Raw genomic sequence first — 15622 nt, forward strand, 5'->3', positions numbered from 1 at the left:
AACATTGTCCAAATATTACAGTTAACTCGTGACAATATTATTTGGCATTTTGAATAAAATCAAATTTAGTAGCGCTGTTTGGAAATCCCAACGAACATCAAAAACCCCATCTTTGCTTTTGTCACTAAAGGTGTTTCACTTCTACCGAAAAGTAGTTTGGTTTCCATTCCTTGCTCAACTTGAATGAAACAGACAGAACAGCACAATCCACCACGAGTCATGTCACAGTAAAAGCTCAGAGCGCATTGGGGAACATTGTGGTGATGCGGTATGCATCCCGCTAGGCCACCAGGATGCCCCATCATGTACTTTCTTTTCTATGTGTCGTCTATCTATTGCAAATAGTTCAAATGTTATTCATTTCAATATCATTTTGATTGGCGAACATAGCCCTTGTTTTTTTGCCACGGCATCGGGATGGCGATGCGGGTTCACTACTTTGGTGCAGACAGAAATATCTGGAAAACTATTAAATTGATTGACTTGGAAGTTTGTATTGACATTCATGGTGCCCAGAGGATGACTCCTCCTGACTATGGTGATCCCCTGACATTTCCTCTTGCACCATCAGCAGGTAAAAGTTTACACTTATCTTGTGAAATATTGCAACATCTATTTGATGGATTGGCACAAAAATGCGTAGACATTCATGATCCCAGATGATGTATTCTAATGACTTTGGTGATAATCAGGTCAAACTTTTAATTTGCCCACTACATGAATGAAGCCTGGAACTGATGGCTATTCAAAGCGAGGTGAGGCGTGGACATGTTGCCAGTTTATCACATAGGTAACACGCATGTAGACACACATTCACACCTCCAGGCAATTTAGAGTCTCCTGTGGTCCTAGCATGTCTTCGAACTGTGAGAAGAGAGCGCAACACCCGGAGGACATCCACACAGACACAGAGTGAGCATGCTGACACCACACAGCGAGGCCCATGACATCCATATCTGGTAGAGTATATGAAAAATGAGATTTGAACTGTTAGATGTCTGTTTTCCGGATGTGTCTGCAAACATTACTGATGTAAATAGAACTTAAACAGATGCAATTAATGACTTTGTAAATTGTCGATGTATTAAAGGGCCAGTGTGTAGCATTTAGGGGGGTTCTATTGGCAGAAATGACGATTGTTTTTGTCAGTGTTCAATCACCTGAAAAAAAGAATCATTGTCTTTTTGTTAGCTATGGAGTGGGTCTTGTTCAAGGAGTTGCACCTCTATGTTTCTGCGGTACAGAATGGACAAACTGGCCCTCTAGATAGGGCCATTCACATTTTGGTGTTTGTGGTGCGGACTGCCATACGTAGTTCTCTAACAGGCTTTAGCACACAAAGACGTTTCAGGTGGTCGCAATCTGCAACCTCAGCACCAGATAATGCCAAATAATGCCAAACTGGCCCTTTAAAAGCCCTGTCGGCTTAGTTAGAAGTGAGAGCAGATTCAAGTCATGTGTTTTGAATGTTGGGAGTTGGGGCAACTACTTTGTTTACATCTTTTAGTCGCAGATTGTAGTTTTAATTCGGTTGTCCCTTCACATAGGACTAGTGGGGGTAGAGGTTGCACCCAAAGTCCCTCAAACTACCTCTGCTATGAATCTATAAAATCAGTGAGCTGGTTTGGACAGCAATACAGTGTTTCCTAATCCTTAGAGGCTTTATGTGGGGACCATAATATGTCAAATGTCTTACTGGATCATTACTGTTCTCTGCTCCAGGTGCAGTCACTGTTCTCTTCACCTTCTCTTCCCCGCATAATATTGGCTGTGGTTCAAGCCCAGAGTGCATCCAGCATAAACAAAGTCAAAATGTGGTACCATATATAGCGTCATGTCCTCCAACAGAGGACAAAAAGTCTCAGCAAAGAGTTTCAACTGCATCTGTCCTTCTAACTCAATGAATGAATTGTCTTGTGCGTAGATGCATAACCCAAACTGAGCCAGACATGGCTCAACTCTACTTTATCCAACCTGTACGGCAGTATATTATTTTTACTTCTTTGTTGTCAACAATGTAAAAAAAATACTATTTATTAGTTCCTGAATTTAAAAGGGGGGGAAATATTACACTTGTCAGCAGGTGTCACTTTGCGTCTTTATTCAGGGTATGAAAGGAGGTATATTCTCATAAACGCGCAATGTTTTGTAATCAAATTAAAAGAAGACTCTTGATTTTTCTTAAATTTTGTGTTTGGACTGCCTTCGTGTCCAAACGTCCCCATCACAAGCAAGACACCAACTAAGAGGTGAGCGCTCTGACAACAACCTAGAACAGCAATGGTAAATACCTGATCCTATCTTCTTAATTTGCAACATTGAATGCTATTTACATTTTCTGGAGTAATATTTGAAAATGAATTAATAAAGCATCAAATGAAACAGTGTAGTATATTAGTCCTCAAAGGGCAAATGAAAAGACATTAGCTTTATTTACTGTATAAGCCTTTATTTGTAAAAAGTCTGTTGTTTGAATGATAACCCTTTTTATACCACATACTTGAACACCTTGTATTTGTAAAAAACACATTTTGTTCAAACACCTAAAAAAGCTGATTGACACGATAACATTAATTTGCACTGACAAAAAAAATACAACTTCATACTACACAAATGTTGATTCCATGAGTACTGATACTCCAAATGAAATCAAACACCTTATTAAACAACTGAATCAAATAAGCGCCCAATGTGAACAAAACAATTACAGTACAAAAACCAAATGCATTTTTCTTCCAGTGCCAGTATATCAGATGAATTACATTTCCTTCTTATGATAAAACAACAACAGTAAGAATAACAATCCATAACAAATGCAACAAATACAATAAATCAGAAGTGAACACAGAAATGAATCAAATCATTTTACTAATTCATATCGAAAAGAAAAATGTACAATTCTTAGTTACTTGAACAGAACCAAGGGGGCTTTTGTGGAACAGCTTTTTTTAACGAGCTGCATCCAGGGGACAACTTCCTATCGATACCCTCACATAGCTAAACATAATTCACCTCCGGGAGCTAGTCTGCACAGACACAGATTCTATTGTCAGCAAGTGAGCAGCTGCACTAGGGCAATTTGCTCAGTGCCTTGCTCAAGGGCACGCATGACTGTCTTATTGAACAGGAAAGAACACCCCACTCGGCTTCTTTAGGCCATCCTGCTCCTCTAGCCTCTATAAGCCAGCTAGCCGATCATGCCCTTAATATCTTGATCAGGGTTCCTGGACGATTCTGTGATTTGTTGATGGCTGAGGTAAACGCTGCAGGTATCTGCCGCAAATCCTAAATTCTGTATCGTAAATGGGAAAAGCCCAAGTAGAGAATTTCATTCAAGATGGCACCATCCCATTCGCTGACAGTGAACCAAGGCGGACTGTAATTTCCAGCAGTCTCCGGCAGCGTTAGCATTGGCCTTGTTCTTGAGGGAGCAGAACCAATACGAGCTCAGAGCCACCAGAAACTCCTTCACTGTGAGAGGACTTTGCATTGATCTCCATTATTTTGTTCACACCATGTATTTCTTGTGTTTAATTTTTTTAGGTTTAGTTTGCAGAAGTATGCCAATGCTAGAGAAGCTGTCCATGCCATTAGCAGTGAGGCTAGCTGGTATTACGAACTGCCATGTTTTTGTTCATGCATTAAGAACTATTAAGTGAAAGATATCATATTTACAGTACAATTCACATGTAATTACACATATACACCAGAGGCAAGAAAATTCACATTGAAATCAGTTCAACACTTTTTTTTCTCCTCTTCTGCTCCTTGAACATATGTGTCAAAAGAAATCTCTCTTCTCTCTTGTAAAAGCTAATATCCTAACGTAAAAGCATAGAACAGAAGATCCTCACAGCTTTTGGAATGAATGTGCTGATTTCATGTCCAGTGAAATGAGTGGCCAATATATTTTGCGAGCATGCAAGGGCTGCTTAGTTTCTCCACTGTGTGTGTCTGGAGCTCATTAAAGATATGCATCAACTATTCCAAGAAAAAAAAAAATGATATTCATTACTGAGGATAAACCGACCTGAATGAGAATTTGATACTTGTGTTAGTTTGTGTTACAAAAAAAGTAAGAGCAAGTTGAAACCACAGAGTAGATGGATTAGGCTTCTTTCTGGTCGAACATGTTCCATTGTTTTAGTTTAAATAACACTTATGGTTGCTTTTAAGCCCCATATGTTTTACAAACGATATGTGCTTTTCTTGCACTGGAGAACAGTATCCCATGACCTCACACCCTAACTCTACTCTTAGTGAAGATCCATCATATTGCCTTCTGACAGTTTGTCATGCTGTTTGTGTGCAGACCAGGATGAACAACTAATTTGTAAAAGGGTGTTATTAGAATGAGTTTGCATTCATTATCCACTGACTATTACCACCTGTCTTTGTTTTTATTCTACAGGACAAGGTTACCTGAAAGTGTGAATGTGCACCCCGGTAATCACCACCTCAAAAGTGCCTGACTCAGAAATTTCTAACATCATATACCCAACCATATTCTGTGGGAACACAATCAAGATCTGCTATTTAGCTTATTGCAAAACCCAATTGGCACAAAGAGAATCATATCTAGTACTTGCAATTGTTAGTTAAAGTGGAACTCCACTGATTTCACACACCAAAGTCTGTGTACAGGTCTTGGGGAGAAGTACTGCATATGTGGAGAAAGAAAATCGGTATATAATGCCTTTAGTGGCTCCAGAGGGAGCTGTGTGAAGTCCGGCAAAAAGTGTGTGAGGACGATGAAAGAAATCTGGGCGTGTGTAGTTAGAAAGAAGTGAGCTCAACAGGCCGCTCCTCAGCTCTGCTTGAGCCTAGCGCCTCGAGGCTACATAAGGGGCTGCTCGCGTAACACACCCATGTTTAAACAAATAATGCTACCGTATTCAAGTTCATTGCATTTCAATCTTGACTCGCTTCCGTTTGGCAACTTTTTGAAGAACTCTGAATTTGTGCACATATGCCAGCATTTCAGCCGGTACTCTTACCAGACACCTACAGTTTAATACTGAATATGTAATCTCTATATAACACAATAGAAACTGCTTTGTCATAAATAACAACAAATTGCCTTTTTTTTTCACATGTAAGACTTTTCACTATGTTTTGGTCATGTAATCCTTTGGACCTCACAGTTGACTGAGAGACGAACGGCAGATTGTTCAGCTGCTGACAGAAACACAGCACTCAGCTCAGTATGTCTTCCTGTTACTCTCATGCCATTTTCCTGAATATCTTTTATGGATCACTTGGTACTTAAAGGGGATCTTTTTGTCTTGCTTTTGCTTCTACAGTATTATGACAACAATGCATTAAATTTGAACAAAAATCAATACTAAACTCGGACTAAAACCTGGTTTCTGATCGGTCTTCCTTCTTGAAGACATCTTATGCATATTACATCCTGCGCTCGGAGGGGAGTGGATGTTTCTGATGATTAATTGATTTCTCTGCAGTCCCTCCATCCTCTTCTTGTTCCCATGTGTTTGTGTACAGTATATGAAAATGCCCCTCTCTTTTCTATTTGTGTTTCAAAGGGACTGTGCTGCGTATTCTAATTAATCACTTTTTTTGTTTTTTGCTACAGGACTCAATGGTAGATTTGGTTGCGTCGGTTTTGCTCAGAGCCTGTTGCGCCAAGTAGAGCCTGTTTGTGCCCGAAGTGAAGATGACACAAGATGCTGATCTGCACTTCAACTGAAGCTAAACAGGCACAGGAGGATTTGTTCAAATCAGTTTGCTCCCCTACTTATGTCCACTGTCTATTTGCCTCAGCCATCTAATGCTCTGACTTCATCTTAAGTTCTTTAACTTTTCATTCGGTGGCTCATATGGATTCCTCAACCAAAAAACTTGATCATTAACGTGATTATTTCCCCAAAAATACAGGGTCCTACACTACGTTTCCCCCCTACTTTGCAAATGAACCTGAGCACTGAATATGCAGTGTGTGTGTGTGTGTGTGTGTGTGCGTGTGTGTGTCTGTGAGAGCAAAACCAAACAATAATGCATATGGTTATAGGCCTTTTGGTCAATATTTCAATTCATGGCTATTTATCACACATTGTATCCCCGAGAATCGCTGCATCATTCCTGATCAGGCTGATGTTTCTGATCCTCTGGAGTGTGACGGCACTGATCGAGTTAAAGTGTGAAATGTTGAATCCTTCTCCTCGTGTCTTCTGCCAGAGCTGCCCGTTATCATCCCAATCAAATAATCTTGCCTTCACAAACTGCTACTCCAACACAAATGCTCAACGAACAAACAAAGAAATACTGTACACTGAATGACAACTGGTCAAACTGCGGGCTGATATGTTGACTCTTTTGAATATAAATACATGACTCTTTGCTGTGGAGTAATCTCAAACAAATCACAGAAGCACTCCTCCCATTTCCTCACAGCAAACACAAAGCAGGATATGACGTCAATGAACTCTGCGTCTGAAGAGCATGAGAATCAATCAATAGGAGGAAATAAACAGTACAAGTATACTTTCATGAGAATACTGAATGATAAAATGTATAGAATATTTTTTTTTCTTTTTTTCACACAATCAAAATGAGAAATGCATACCTTTGACTCTTTTATCTCATAATGCCCTAGCTCTAGAACATGTTCCGACACTCTCTGAAATCACAGTATTTTTCAAGACAAAATCATATCTACAATAATCAGCACTTGTTTTCAACCATAATGAAAAATACCCCCCTCCCCTCCCCCAACCCACCAAGGACGTGTTTCTAAAAATAACATGAGAAGAGAAAGGAACACAAGTTTGCTTTGACTCTGGGCGGGAATGCGGCGGTCAAACATCCCATCCACGCGAGCCTCTAATGGAGCCCATTAGACCAGAGCCGATGTCTGATAAAGAGAACGATATCACTTCAAAAACCCAAGGAACAACACATAATCCAAACAAGGTTGCTGTACATAGTAGAACCGGAGATTTCCGTGCATGTTATCCATGGCCGATGGGCGGGGGTTGTGGGGTTAGGTGAGGGCGGCTGGGGGGGGGGGGGGGGGTCAAGGATCTCACTCAGCTGATGCCTGAACAGACGAGCCACCACTGATTTCACGAGCTGCAGTAGAGGATTTCTTGATCACAACAAGTATCAATAAAAAGTCGATGGGACTCTGAGACATCTTTTTCTCTCTCAAGAGCTTTCACTTTCTCTTTTTTCTTGTTTTTTTTTTCAGCAAAAATATCATGCAGTCTTTAGTTCCAAACCACCCAGGTGGGATCTTGTGTTTGTTTGTTTGTTTGTTTGTTTCTTTCAGGAGGAAAAAGAAACTCAAAGCCTTGAAATTCTTCTCTCACAATTCTTCTTAAACATTCAAGTCATCCTATTAATACTTTGTACAGCAGAAAGGTCCTTCAGATTTCACGCGTGTATATATAAATATAATATATAGAAATATGCATATACATATGTTCAACTTGTATATGTGTATACATATTTTGGAACTGTATCAAAGCCAATTTAATGTGCTCTCAAAATATGGCCCATGATTCCTAGTGGGATGCACATCAATTCACATAGTACAACCAGTAGATTAGGTTGAAAAATCCAAAGGTGATAGGGAAAATGACCCGGGACCACTTGTCAATGGTGCTAACATCTGACAGGTTTGGGATTTTCAACTTGAGCTTGGAGGAGCGTCGTCGTAGCCGACAGTTGGCCCGGCTACGCATAGCGCTCCGATCCAGCGAGTGGTGGCTATAGCCATCGTGGGGCTTCCTGAATTGGACTCTGGTGCTGTCGAAGGACATCACCGAATTCCGAGAGTCACTGATGCTGCTTCCCACGTCAGAAGGCATCACTTCGTTGTTCATCTCCAGCGTGGTGAGGAGCATGTTTCCATAAACATCCACCTGCGAGGACACGGGGAAGACACGACGAGTCAGGAAGAGCGGAAGTGTCGAGCAGTAGCCCCAAATCCCCAATATTATGAAACCTATATCAAGCCCCCCCCTCCCGTCAGCCCCCCCCCCTCCGTCCCCCAAGCTGTATAAATGCAGGGATGATATGGAATGTAATTTCTTGCATGTCACACAAATAGTTAACGAGTTTCTTTATACAGATATCTATTAGTGACTTTCCACAAAAAAGTGACACAAGTAATTTGAACAGACTTAATCTGACTCTACTGTGAGGGCTGGCCTACAGCTGATATGATTTCTAAACACATGTACCCCAACTTTTCTTTGTTCCTCGAGATACAGATTTCTTCGCTGTGTAAATGACCTGAAGGTGTTGGTTTGATACGGCACGGAAATGGAGTCCTTGCAATGTGAAAGAAAAATGAAGAGAACATTAAAACGTCTATAAAAATTCTGGCAAATAAGCACATTGTCTCAAAATACACAATGCATCAGACATAAAGTTAGCAGTCAACAACTTTCAATAAGCATAGCATTTTAGTACGTCACACAAAAAAAACTGGGGAGGGAGGCTTCATTCAGTCTGACCAATTCAGCATCCGCCATTGCCAAAACTGCCCGCATTTTGATATTTTGTCCAGTTTAGTTTGAAAATTCACATTAAAACATAAGGTAGCAGAGTGAGAATGAATGAAGCCTGCAGCATAAACATAGACAGCAACCTAAATAAAAAATGAGAATGTTTTACACCACTGTTGGGCTCGATGAATCGCTATCTCAATGAAAAGGGCTATGCTCGCTAAAAAAGCAGTGTCGAGGTAGAAGCAATGGATGATGGTTGGTGAATACATATTGGGCTGTGGTGGCATCAGTATGCTTCTGGAAGATTACTTGGGGGAATTCTGCATATGTGTCTGTGGATAAAACGGCTGTGGCTAGAAATGTTATGTGCGGAACATTGGCTGTTTTGTACTTGAGCCCTGACTGACACGGAGAGTGAAAGAGAGGTAGCAGATGAAGATGCAAACCTGTTCCCTCAGGCGCTTCTCTTCGTATCTTGTGCGCTCGTTGTTGGCTTTGTTCAGCCTCTCATTGATTTTCTTCTGTTGCGCAGGGCCCCGGCCAAAGAACACGTAATTTACAAAGGCATATTCGAGCAGGGCCAGGAACACAAACACAAAACAGCCCATGAGGTAGACGTCGATGGCTTTCACATACGGAATCTTTGGGAGAGTCTCCCTAAGGTGGGTGTTAATTGTTGTCATGGTAAGCACCGTTGTCACACCTGAGCACAACAGCACACACAGAAACAAAGAAATCGCCGTCACACACAGAAGTCGTTGACAACATCTGACCTTACTGTAGATCAGAGATGGAAGAATTATACAGTAAAAGTACAAACACAACGTAAAAATACAGCATCAAAAGTAAAGTCCTGACCTCTAAATTTGGAAATAAAAGTACAAAATTATTATCAGCAAAATATAAATTGAATAAAAAAAGGTCATTAGGCAACAGAACGGCCTCTATCAGTGTAACATGATCATATCATTTGATTGGCACTACTGTTGCATTGGCACATAAGCGGCATTTTAATGCTGTAGCTGGGAAGGTGAATCTAATTGTAACTACTTTATATCCTGTTTCAAACAAACAAGACTTTTACTCGAGTCGCGAGTCAAACCAAAAGTTCACCGAGTAACATTACACAGTCCTTCTGCGTCGAGATACTACGCAAAGGCTTCACTACGATGACGCAGTGGGGATGAGATCACGTTGAAAATGTAGTTGAGTAGAAGTATAAAGTAGCAGAAATTGGAAATACTCACGTAAAGTGAAATTGCCTCAAAATTAAACTTACAGTAAGTACAGTTGTTGAATAAATGTGTTTAGTTACCTTCCACTACTGCTGTAGTTTTACAAAACAACAGTGAAACTCACTGGCAATATGTTTTTAGCATCCTACATATTTGTATTGTTTGATGATTAAGCCAATTGTACTACAAAGAAATTTTAAAAGTGACATTTTCTCATTTTGTTCACGGTGCCTACTGCTACCTTATCCTTTAATTTGGGGGAGACCACATAAATTAACATACAGTAGCAGGAATAAGAGTTTTAGAAAATTGATAAATACCTAGTTCTTGTTAATAGAAATTACAGAAAAGTGTTGTTTACAGAACTCCCAATTTCTGTTCTAATCTTGCAATTTTGACCAATGTTCGAGGATTTGGGTTTGTAATAAGTTCAATGACACAGCAGTCAAAGGTCAGTAAATTCCCCTTTCGTCCGAAATATGAGTGAGTGTGAGAGCTTCTTTGTCACACAGTAATGTAAATGTGTTAAATGTCATAAACATCACAAAAGCAGTGAAGGGGTTTTGTTGGACATTGTGACATTCTTTGTTCTACTTCAAGGTAATTTGGACACATTATATTATATTATTTTATAAGTATGTATGTTTCTTAGGCTTACTCATAATTAGTCCTCTCAGATACTCAAATAGTACTCATCACTATCTTTGGACATCAGGACTGTCAGTGTTTACACAGCACATAGTTTGAATGTGCCAGTAAGTGCAACCAATGTACATAACAACAATGACCATGTGTCTACCACATGCTGTTGGTTCCAGTGATAATAGCTGTGTTTTAACAGGGAGAGTTGGAAGTTTGATCATGCGGCGGTGGTGGATGTTTCTTACCCAGGGCCACCCGAGCTGCAGAAGCATCATAATTGATCCAGAAGGAGACCCAGGAGAGGATGGTGATCAAGATGGAGGGCATGTATGTCTGCAGGATGAAATATCCAATGTTCCTCTTAATCCTGAAACTCAGCGAAAGCCTTGGATATGAACCTGTAAGGAGAAAGGATCGAGTGACAGTTTGGGAAAAGGGCAGGGAGTCAGAGTGAAAACACATCAGTGGGAAAAAAAAAGGCGAGCAGGGAGGTGGGGTGGGTGACGTTGGCGCAACTTAAGAGTTCCAAAGTCTGCACTTTGACAACGCGCAGGGTAGTCATTTCTCCATTTGTTCAGATGGAGCACTTCATTTCCCCAAAGCGATGGATTCCTTTCCAGGGACAAGTTCGATTCCAATTAAACATGGCAGAAAGTCGCAAACACGGCAGATTTTTCTGCAACCCCCTATCTCAGCAGGCAGCTCCAGCATCCCTCTGAGAATTTTCACAGAGAGCTGCTCTGCTTTTCTTTTGCACTTTCTCTGTCCTCTAAACATCACCAAAAACGGCATTTTAGAGGTGCATAATTGAAACGCACGCCCATTGCACTTGCAAGGTGGTAACTCAACCCATTGTGCATTTTACAGTAAAATGTCAGCTGGTTGTGCCAAGACATTAATTGGTCTTATGACTGCACTTTAATTTAAACAACCACAACAATGCAATGCTGATGCAAACAGCAATATTTACATCAAGGATCTCTTCTGCTTCAGCTACAATATACGAGGTTGGAAACAATACAAATTGCACTAAATATAGGTAGTTAAATTCCATTCTATGTGTTCTAGCTCCAGTTTTATTTCCAATATGTCACCAATGAGAAAAGGCTTCAGATAAGCGTGATGGTTTTAATCTAAAAGGCTATTCGCTGTGGGGCAACACACAGTGATGAATGACCTCATCATCTCCAGGTTCCTGTAAATCTGTTAATGAATCAATACCATAGCAAACATACTTCATCAAACCTGAGACAAGTGGCTTAGATCACCCAAGTACATCCTAGATTAATGGTGGCGACAAATGTTCACGGGTTTCATTAAACTCTAACATTAGAATTACACTTGAATTTTACTTTTGTCTTTCGGCAGCCCTGGGTAAACAGAAATACGATTACTGATTTTCTAGTAACGCATGACTTTTGGTTGTTTCATCGGGCTGTCAGAGTCAGAGAGCCATCTCTATACAGTCAGTCAGAGATTGAAATATAGAACTGAAAGCAGACTGTGCTGTAATTAACATCCAGATATTCTTGCTCAGTGGTGGAAGAGGTAATCTGACTCTTTACTTTACAGTTGAAGAAAAGTTCAACATTTTGAGGAATACAATCATTTACTTTCTTGCTGACAGTTAAATAAGAAGAGTAATCCCACTCTCCCATCTGTGCGCTGAATATATACAGTTAGCTTAGCGTAGTTTAGCATAAAGAGTGAAACAATAAGCCTGGCTCTGTCCAAAAAAATTTGACAACCTAAAGCTCACACTGAAGTAGAATTGGAAGGTGTCAAAAAAATAGAAATACTCAGGGAAAAGCATCCCAAACTTGAATTTAAGTAACAGCAACTCCTGTACATTTCTTGTGCTTAATTTCAATTGTGATTCTAAAATGAACACCAACGATCAAATATATCAGATGACTGTAGTTATCATGAGCCAACGTTGGGTACTTCAGTTGACATTGTTTTTGTTATTCTGCAAGTCAGTGCACATTATTTAAACATGTGGAAATGGCCACCTACAATCTGCTGCACCAAAAAGGAAATTGTCTTCCTGCACGACCCAAATATAATCATATTCCCCACAGTGACAATGACGTGTCTCCTGATGCCCCCACTCACAGAACTCAAAGCGGTGACACGGATCCAGATGTGTTCATAGAGCGTGTAAGAATCATTTTGTGCATGCAGTGGAGACTTTTAGTCAAATTAGAAGCATTTGTTTTTACAAAAGACTTACCTGTGGTAAAACTGACCATCGTGGACACTAGACGGACGTCTACAATGGAAAACTGAGGTAACTCCAACTTGTTGACGCCCGTCACGGCTTTGTCTCCTCCTTGCCAATAGAATACGATGTCATCCGTGGTATATCCATCTGTGTCAAAGGTCGGGGGCAAATTCAGGGCGAGAGAAGAGAAAGGGAAGAAGCAGCCGTTAAAGATAACCATGTTTCTATTTAAAGTCCGTTCCAAGAGTATGGATGATGAGTGGAGGTCGCTTTGACTGTTTCAATCGACTCTATGTTTCGTTACAGTCATCCAGAGCTAAGCAACCTAACAACCTATTCAGTCCTGGTATCTTGACTGTTGGAGGCTGTTGCGTTGCAGGAATCTGTGACTACTTCCTGAAATGGCTCGTGATCATATTAATCTTCACCAATCGTAACCCATCTTAACCCCCAACCAGCAAAAATCAACGGAACAAATAATATTTTCTCTGTCAAAGTGCAATAAAATACTTTTTTGTTTCACACATTTCTTTGTTTTGGCAAGAGCAATGTGAAGCACACACTATAACTAATATAAGCATGAAACATTTTGAAATCTGTGGGGTGGGACAACAGCACAACAGGTTTTTAAACGATGGCTTCTTTTTCGGGTTTTCCCATTAGTATTCCCTACACACTTCAATCTACCCTGCGGACATGAGTTACACAGCACCCGATAATCAGAGGGAGATTCGTCAATGTCCACAACTGTCATTGTGATTAAATTTAGCTCTGTTGATTCATTATTGGCAATATTATTAGTATCACCCTGTATTTAACTGATTGCTAACTGTATTTTAATTGAAAATGTCCAATGATTTCAACAAATATACAATGAAATAGCATTACATCAATCAAAGTGACAACTGTAATCATACAACTATGTATCCCATGGCAAAACTATACTTGTATAGCTGCAAAACTGTTTCACAATACTAATTTTGCCATCAATGGACTTTTCTATCTATTGGTAAAGCCTGTTTTTAAATTTCTTTACAAATTCATCCTTTTGTGGGGTATATGACTTCACATAATTCTCTTCAATGAGACCTCTAAAACTAAATAAAATGAAATAGAAAAGATTTTTCTGCTGCTAACTTACTGGAATGAAGCCACCAGACAAGGTCTCATTCTGAAAGAATGTTGTGCACTGTAACAGTTTAAAACATGTAATTAATGTTGAAAATTGAAATACAGCAAAACAAAAACCGAACAAAACAGCTTGGTTATGTTCAATAGCTTAGCTTATTAAATTAAAATAAGTCAACGTTGACTTTTGGTTTCACACGGGACATGAACAGCTGTCTCCGGGATGATAGCTTTGACCCGACCTCCCCATGCAGATTTCGGCAGACTATAATTAGAAACGTGTTTGTGATACATCAAAAACAAACCGGGAGAAAATACTTACCCCTCGAAACTTAATTGACAATGCACTTTTGTTTTAATGGGAATGTACTTTATAGGAGACCAGGCTGGGCAAACTCAAACCTAGCGCTAGATATGGGACTATCAGGTTGAGTTAAGTACAATTCATTTTTTAACAAGACATCACAGGTTTATCAAAATAATCCTAAAGATGTATTACGGATTGTAGTCAGACGGTGTGAGGAGATGGGCTCCTGTAGGACCACGCAGCACCAAAGACTGCACTAAAAGAAAAGGAGAAACATTTCTACCTGAGACTTAAATGTGCATGTTGTCTCGGCTGCAATCACACGCTCTACAGTCCAGACTCCTATGGAGCTTCATATCAATGCATGCATTAACTGGTGCATGAATATTTATTAACACGTGTCACTTGGTATGGCGCTCCCACACATTCTCAACTGGCAGCGCAATCGAAAGTTACCACAGCAGAAGATTTATGTCAATTGGGCAGTATGCATTCACGGCAGAGCAATTTCTCAGTCCGGGAAGTGTTCGTACATTTCACATTCTACGACCCCACATTCAGACCTGGATGGCATTGAACTCACTCAAGGACCGGGATTCATCACCATTAAATCTCCCTCCGAGGTTATAGGGTAAGGAAATGTGACATTGTTCGTGAAATTGAAACAACTGCCTGCCTAATCATTCAGACTGATGGCTAATGTGCATGACTCCCACTAGCGCAGCTTATTCCATGAGCATTAACAGATATTCTTGCAACTTTTTAATTCATGGCATATCCATATTTCATTGCCTACTGATATCCCCGAGGGTAAACACTCTGCAGTTTTATTTTGAACAACAAGGACCACAAATATCTGCTGTATGGAGCAAGTGATGGAGCGGTCGATGAAAATGATCAAGCAAATACAATTTTTAATTACACCACGAGCACATTTTTCTCCTGGATATTGATTTATCTAAATTAAAGCATTTGAAAAAAACAAACAGACATGAGATGTCAATTAAATGATATTGTGTGATATCGTGTAAAGTCTGCGTTATTTTTCAAGAGTCAAGCCGTCATTATTATGATCTTAAAGGGTAACTCCACCAATTTCACACATAAATGCCAGTTTGTTAGCCATGAGGCGTACTACTCAAAAAGAGATGGATCATAACTCTCGTAGCTCTCGGAGTAGATTTTCAGAACAAATCCAGAACAGAGGGGCTAACCAGTACACCCCCAATAACTGTATGGAAAATATGAAGATAAAGCCAGGAGGTGGTTAGCTTGGCTTAGCTTAGCAAGAAGAGTGGAAACAGGTGGAAACAGCTAGCCTGATTGTCCAAAAGGTGACAATATCCACCTACCAGAACCTCCAAAATTCAATAATTAGCACATCATATCGTGTTTGTTTAATCCAGACTATTTATTGTCTTGTTCTAATATAACCTCCTGCAAGAAAGCAAAAAAGCTTATTCCCCACAATTATTCCTTTAGGGACAATCGTAGATGATGATTTAATTGAATTGAAGTTATATCATTGAGAAAACACGACTGGATACTATCTTACTGAACCAAATATCTGGATATCTACATACTGACCACTGCCTTAATGAATCATTCC

At 40.0% G+C, this 15622-nt stretch overlaps 1 protein-coding gene across 1 annotated transcript in view; it reads right to left on the bottom strand.

Annotated features, from left to right (window-relative positions):
• Positions 1-7541: 7541 nt before the first annotated feature.
• The window catches only part of gabrb4 (gamma-aminobutyric acid type A receptor subunit beta4), a gene marked incomplete at both ends in the record, with an annotated part of 52051 nt that continues 43970 nt past the window's right edge, over positions 7542-15622 (bottom strand). The window contains 5 exons of the mRNA XM_079283974.1: positions 7542-7886; positions 8208-8297; positions 8924-9180; positions 10600-10752; positions 12588-12725. Of these exons, the coding sequence (XP_079140100.1) occupies positions 7542-7886; positions 8208-8297; positions 8924-9180; positions 10600-10752; positions 12588-12725 (983 nt within the window). The remainder of the gene's footprint in view (positions 7887-8207; positions 8298-8923; positions 9181-10599; positions 10753-12587; positions 12726-15622) is intronic.

Source organism: Melanostigma gelatinosum (assembly GCF_949748355.1).
Source record: "Melanostigma gelatinosum genome assembly, chromosome: 14".
In the NCBI taxonomy this organism is placed as follows: Eukaryota; Metazoa; Chordata; class Actinopteri; order Perciformes; family Zoarcidae; genus Melanostigma; species Melanostigma gelatinosum.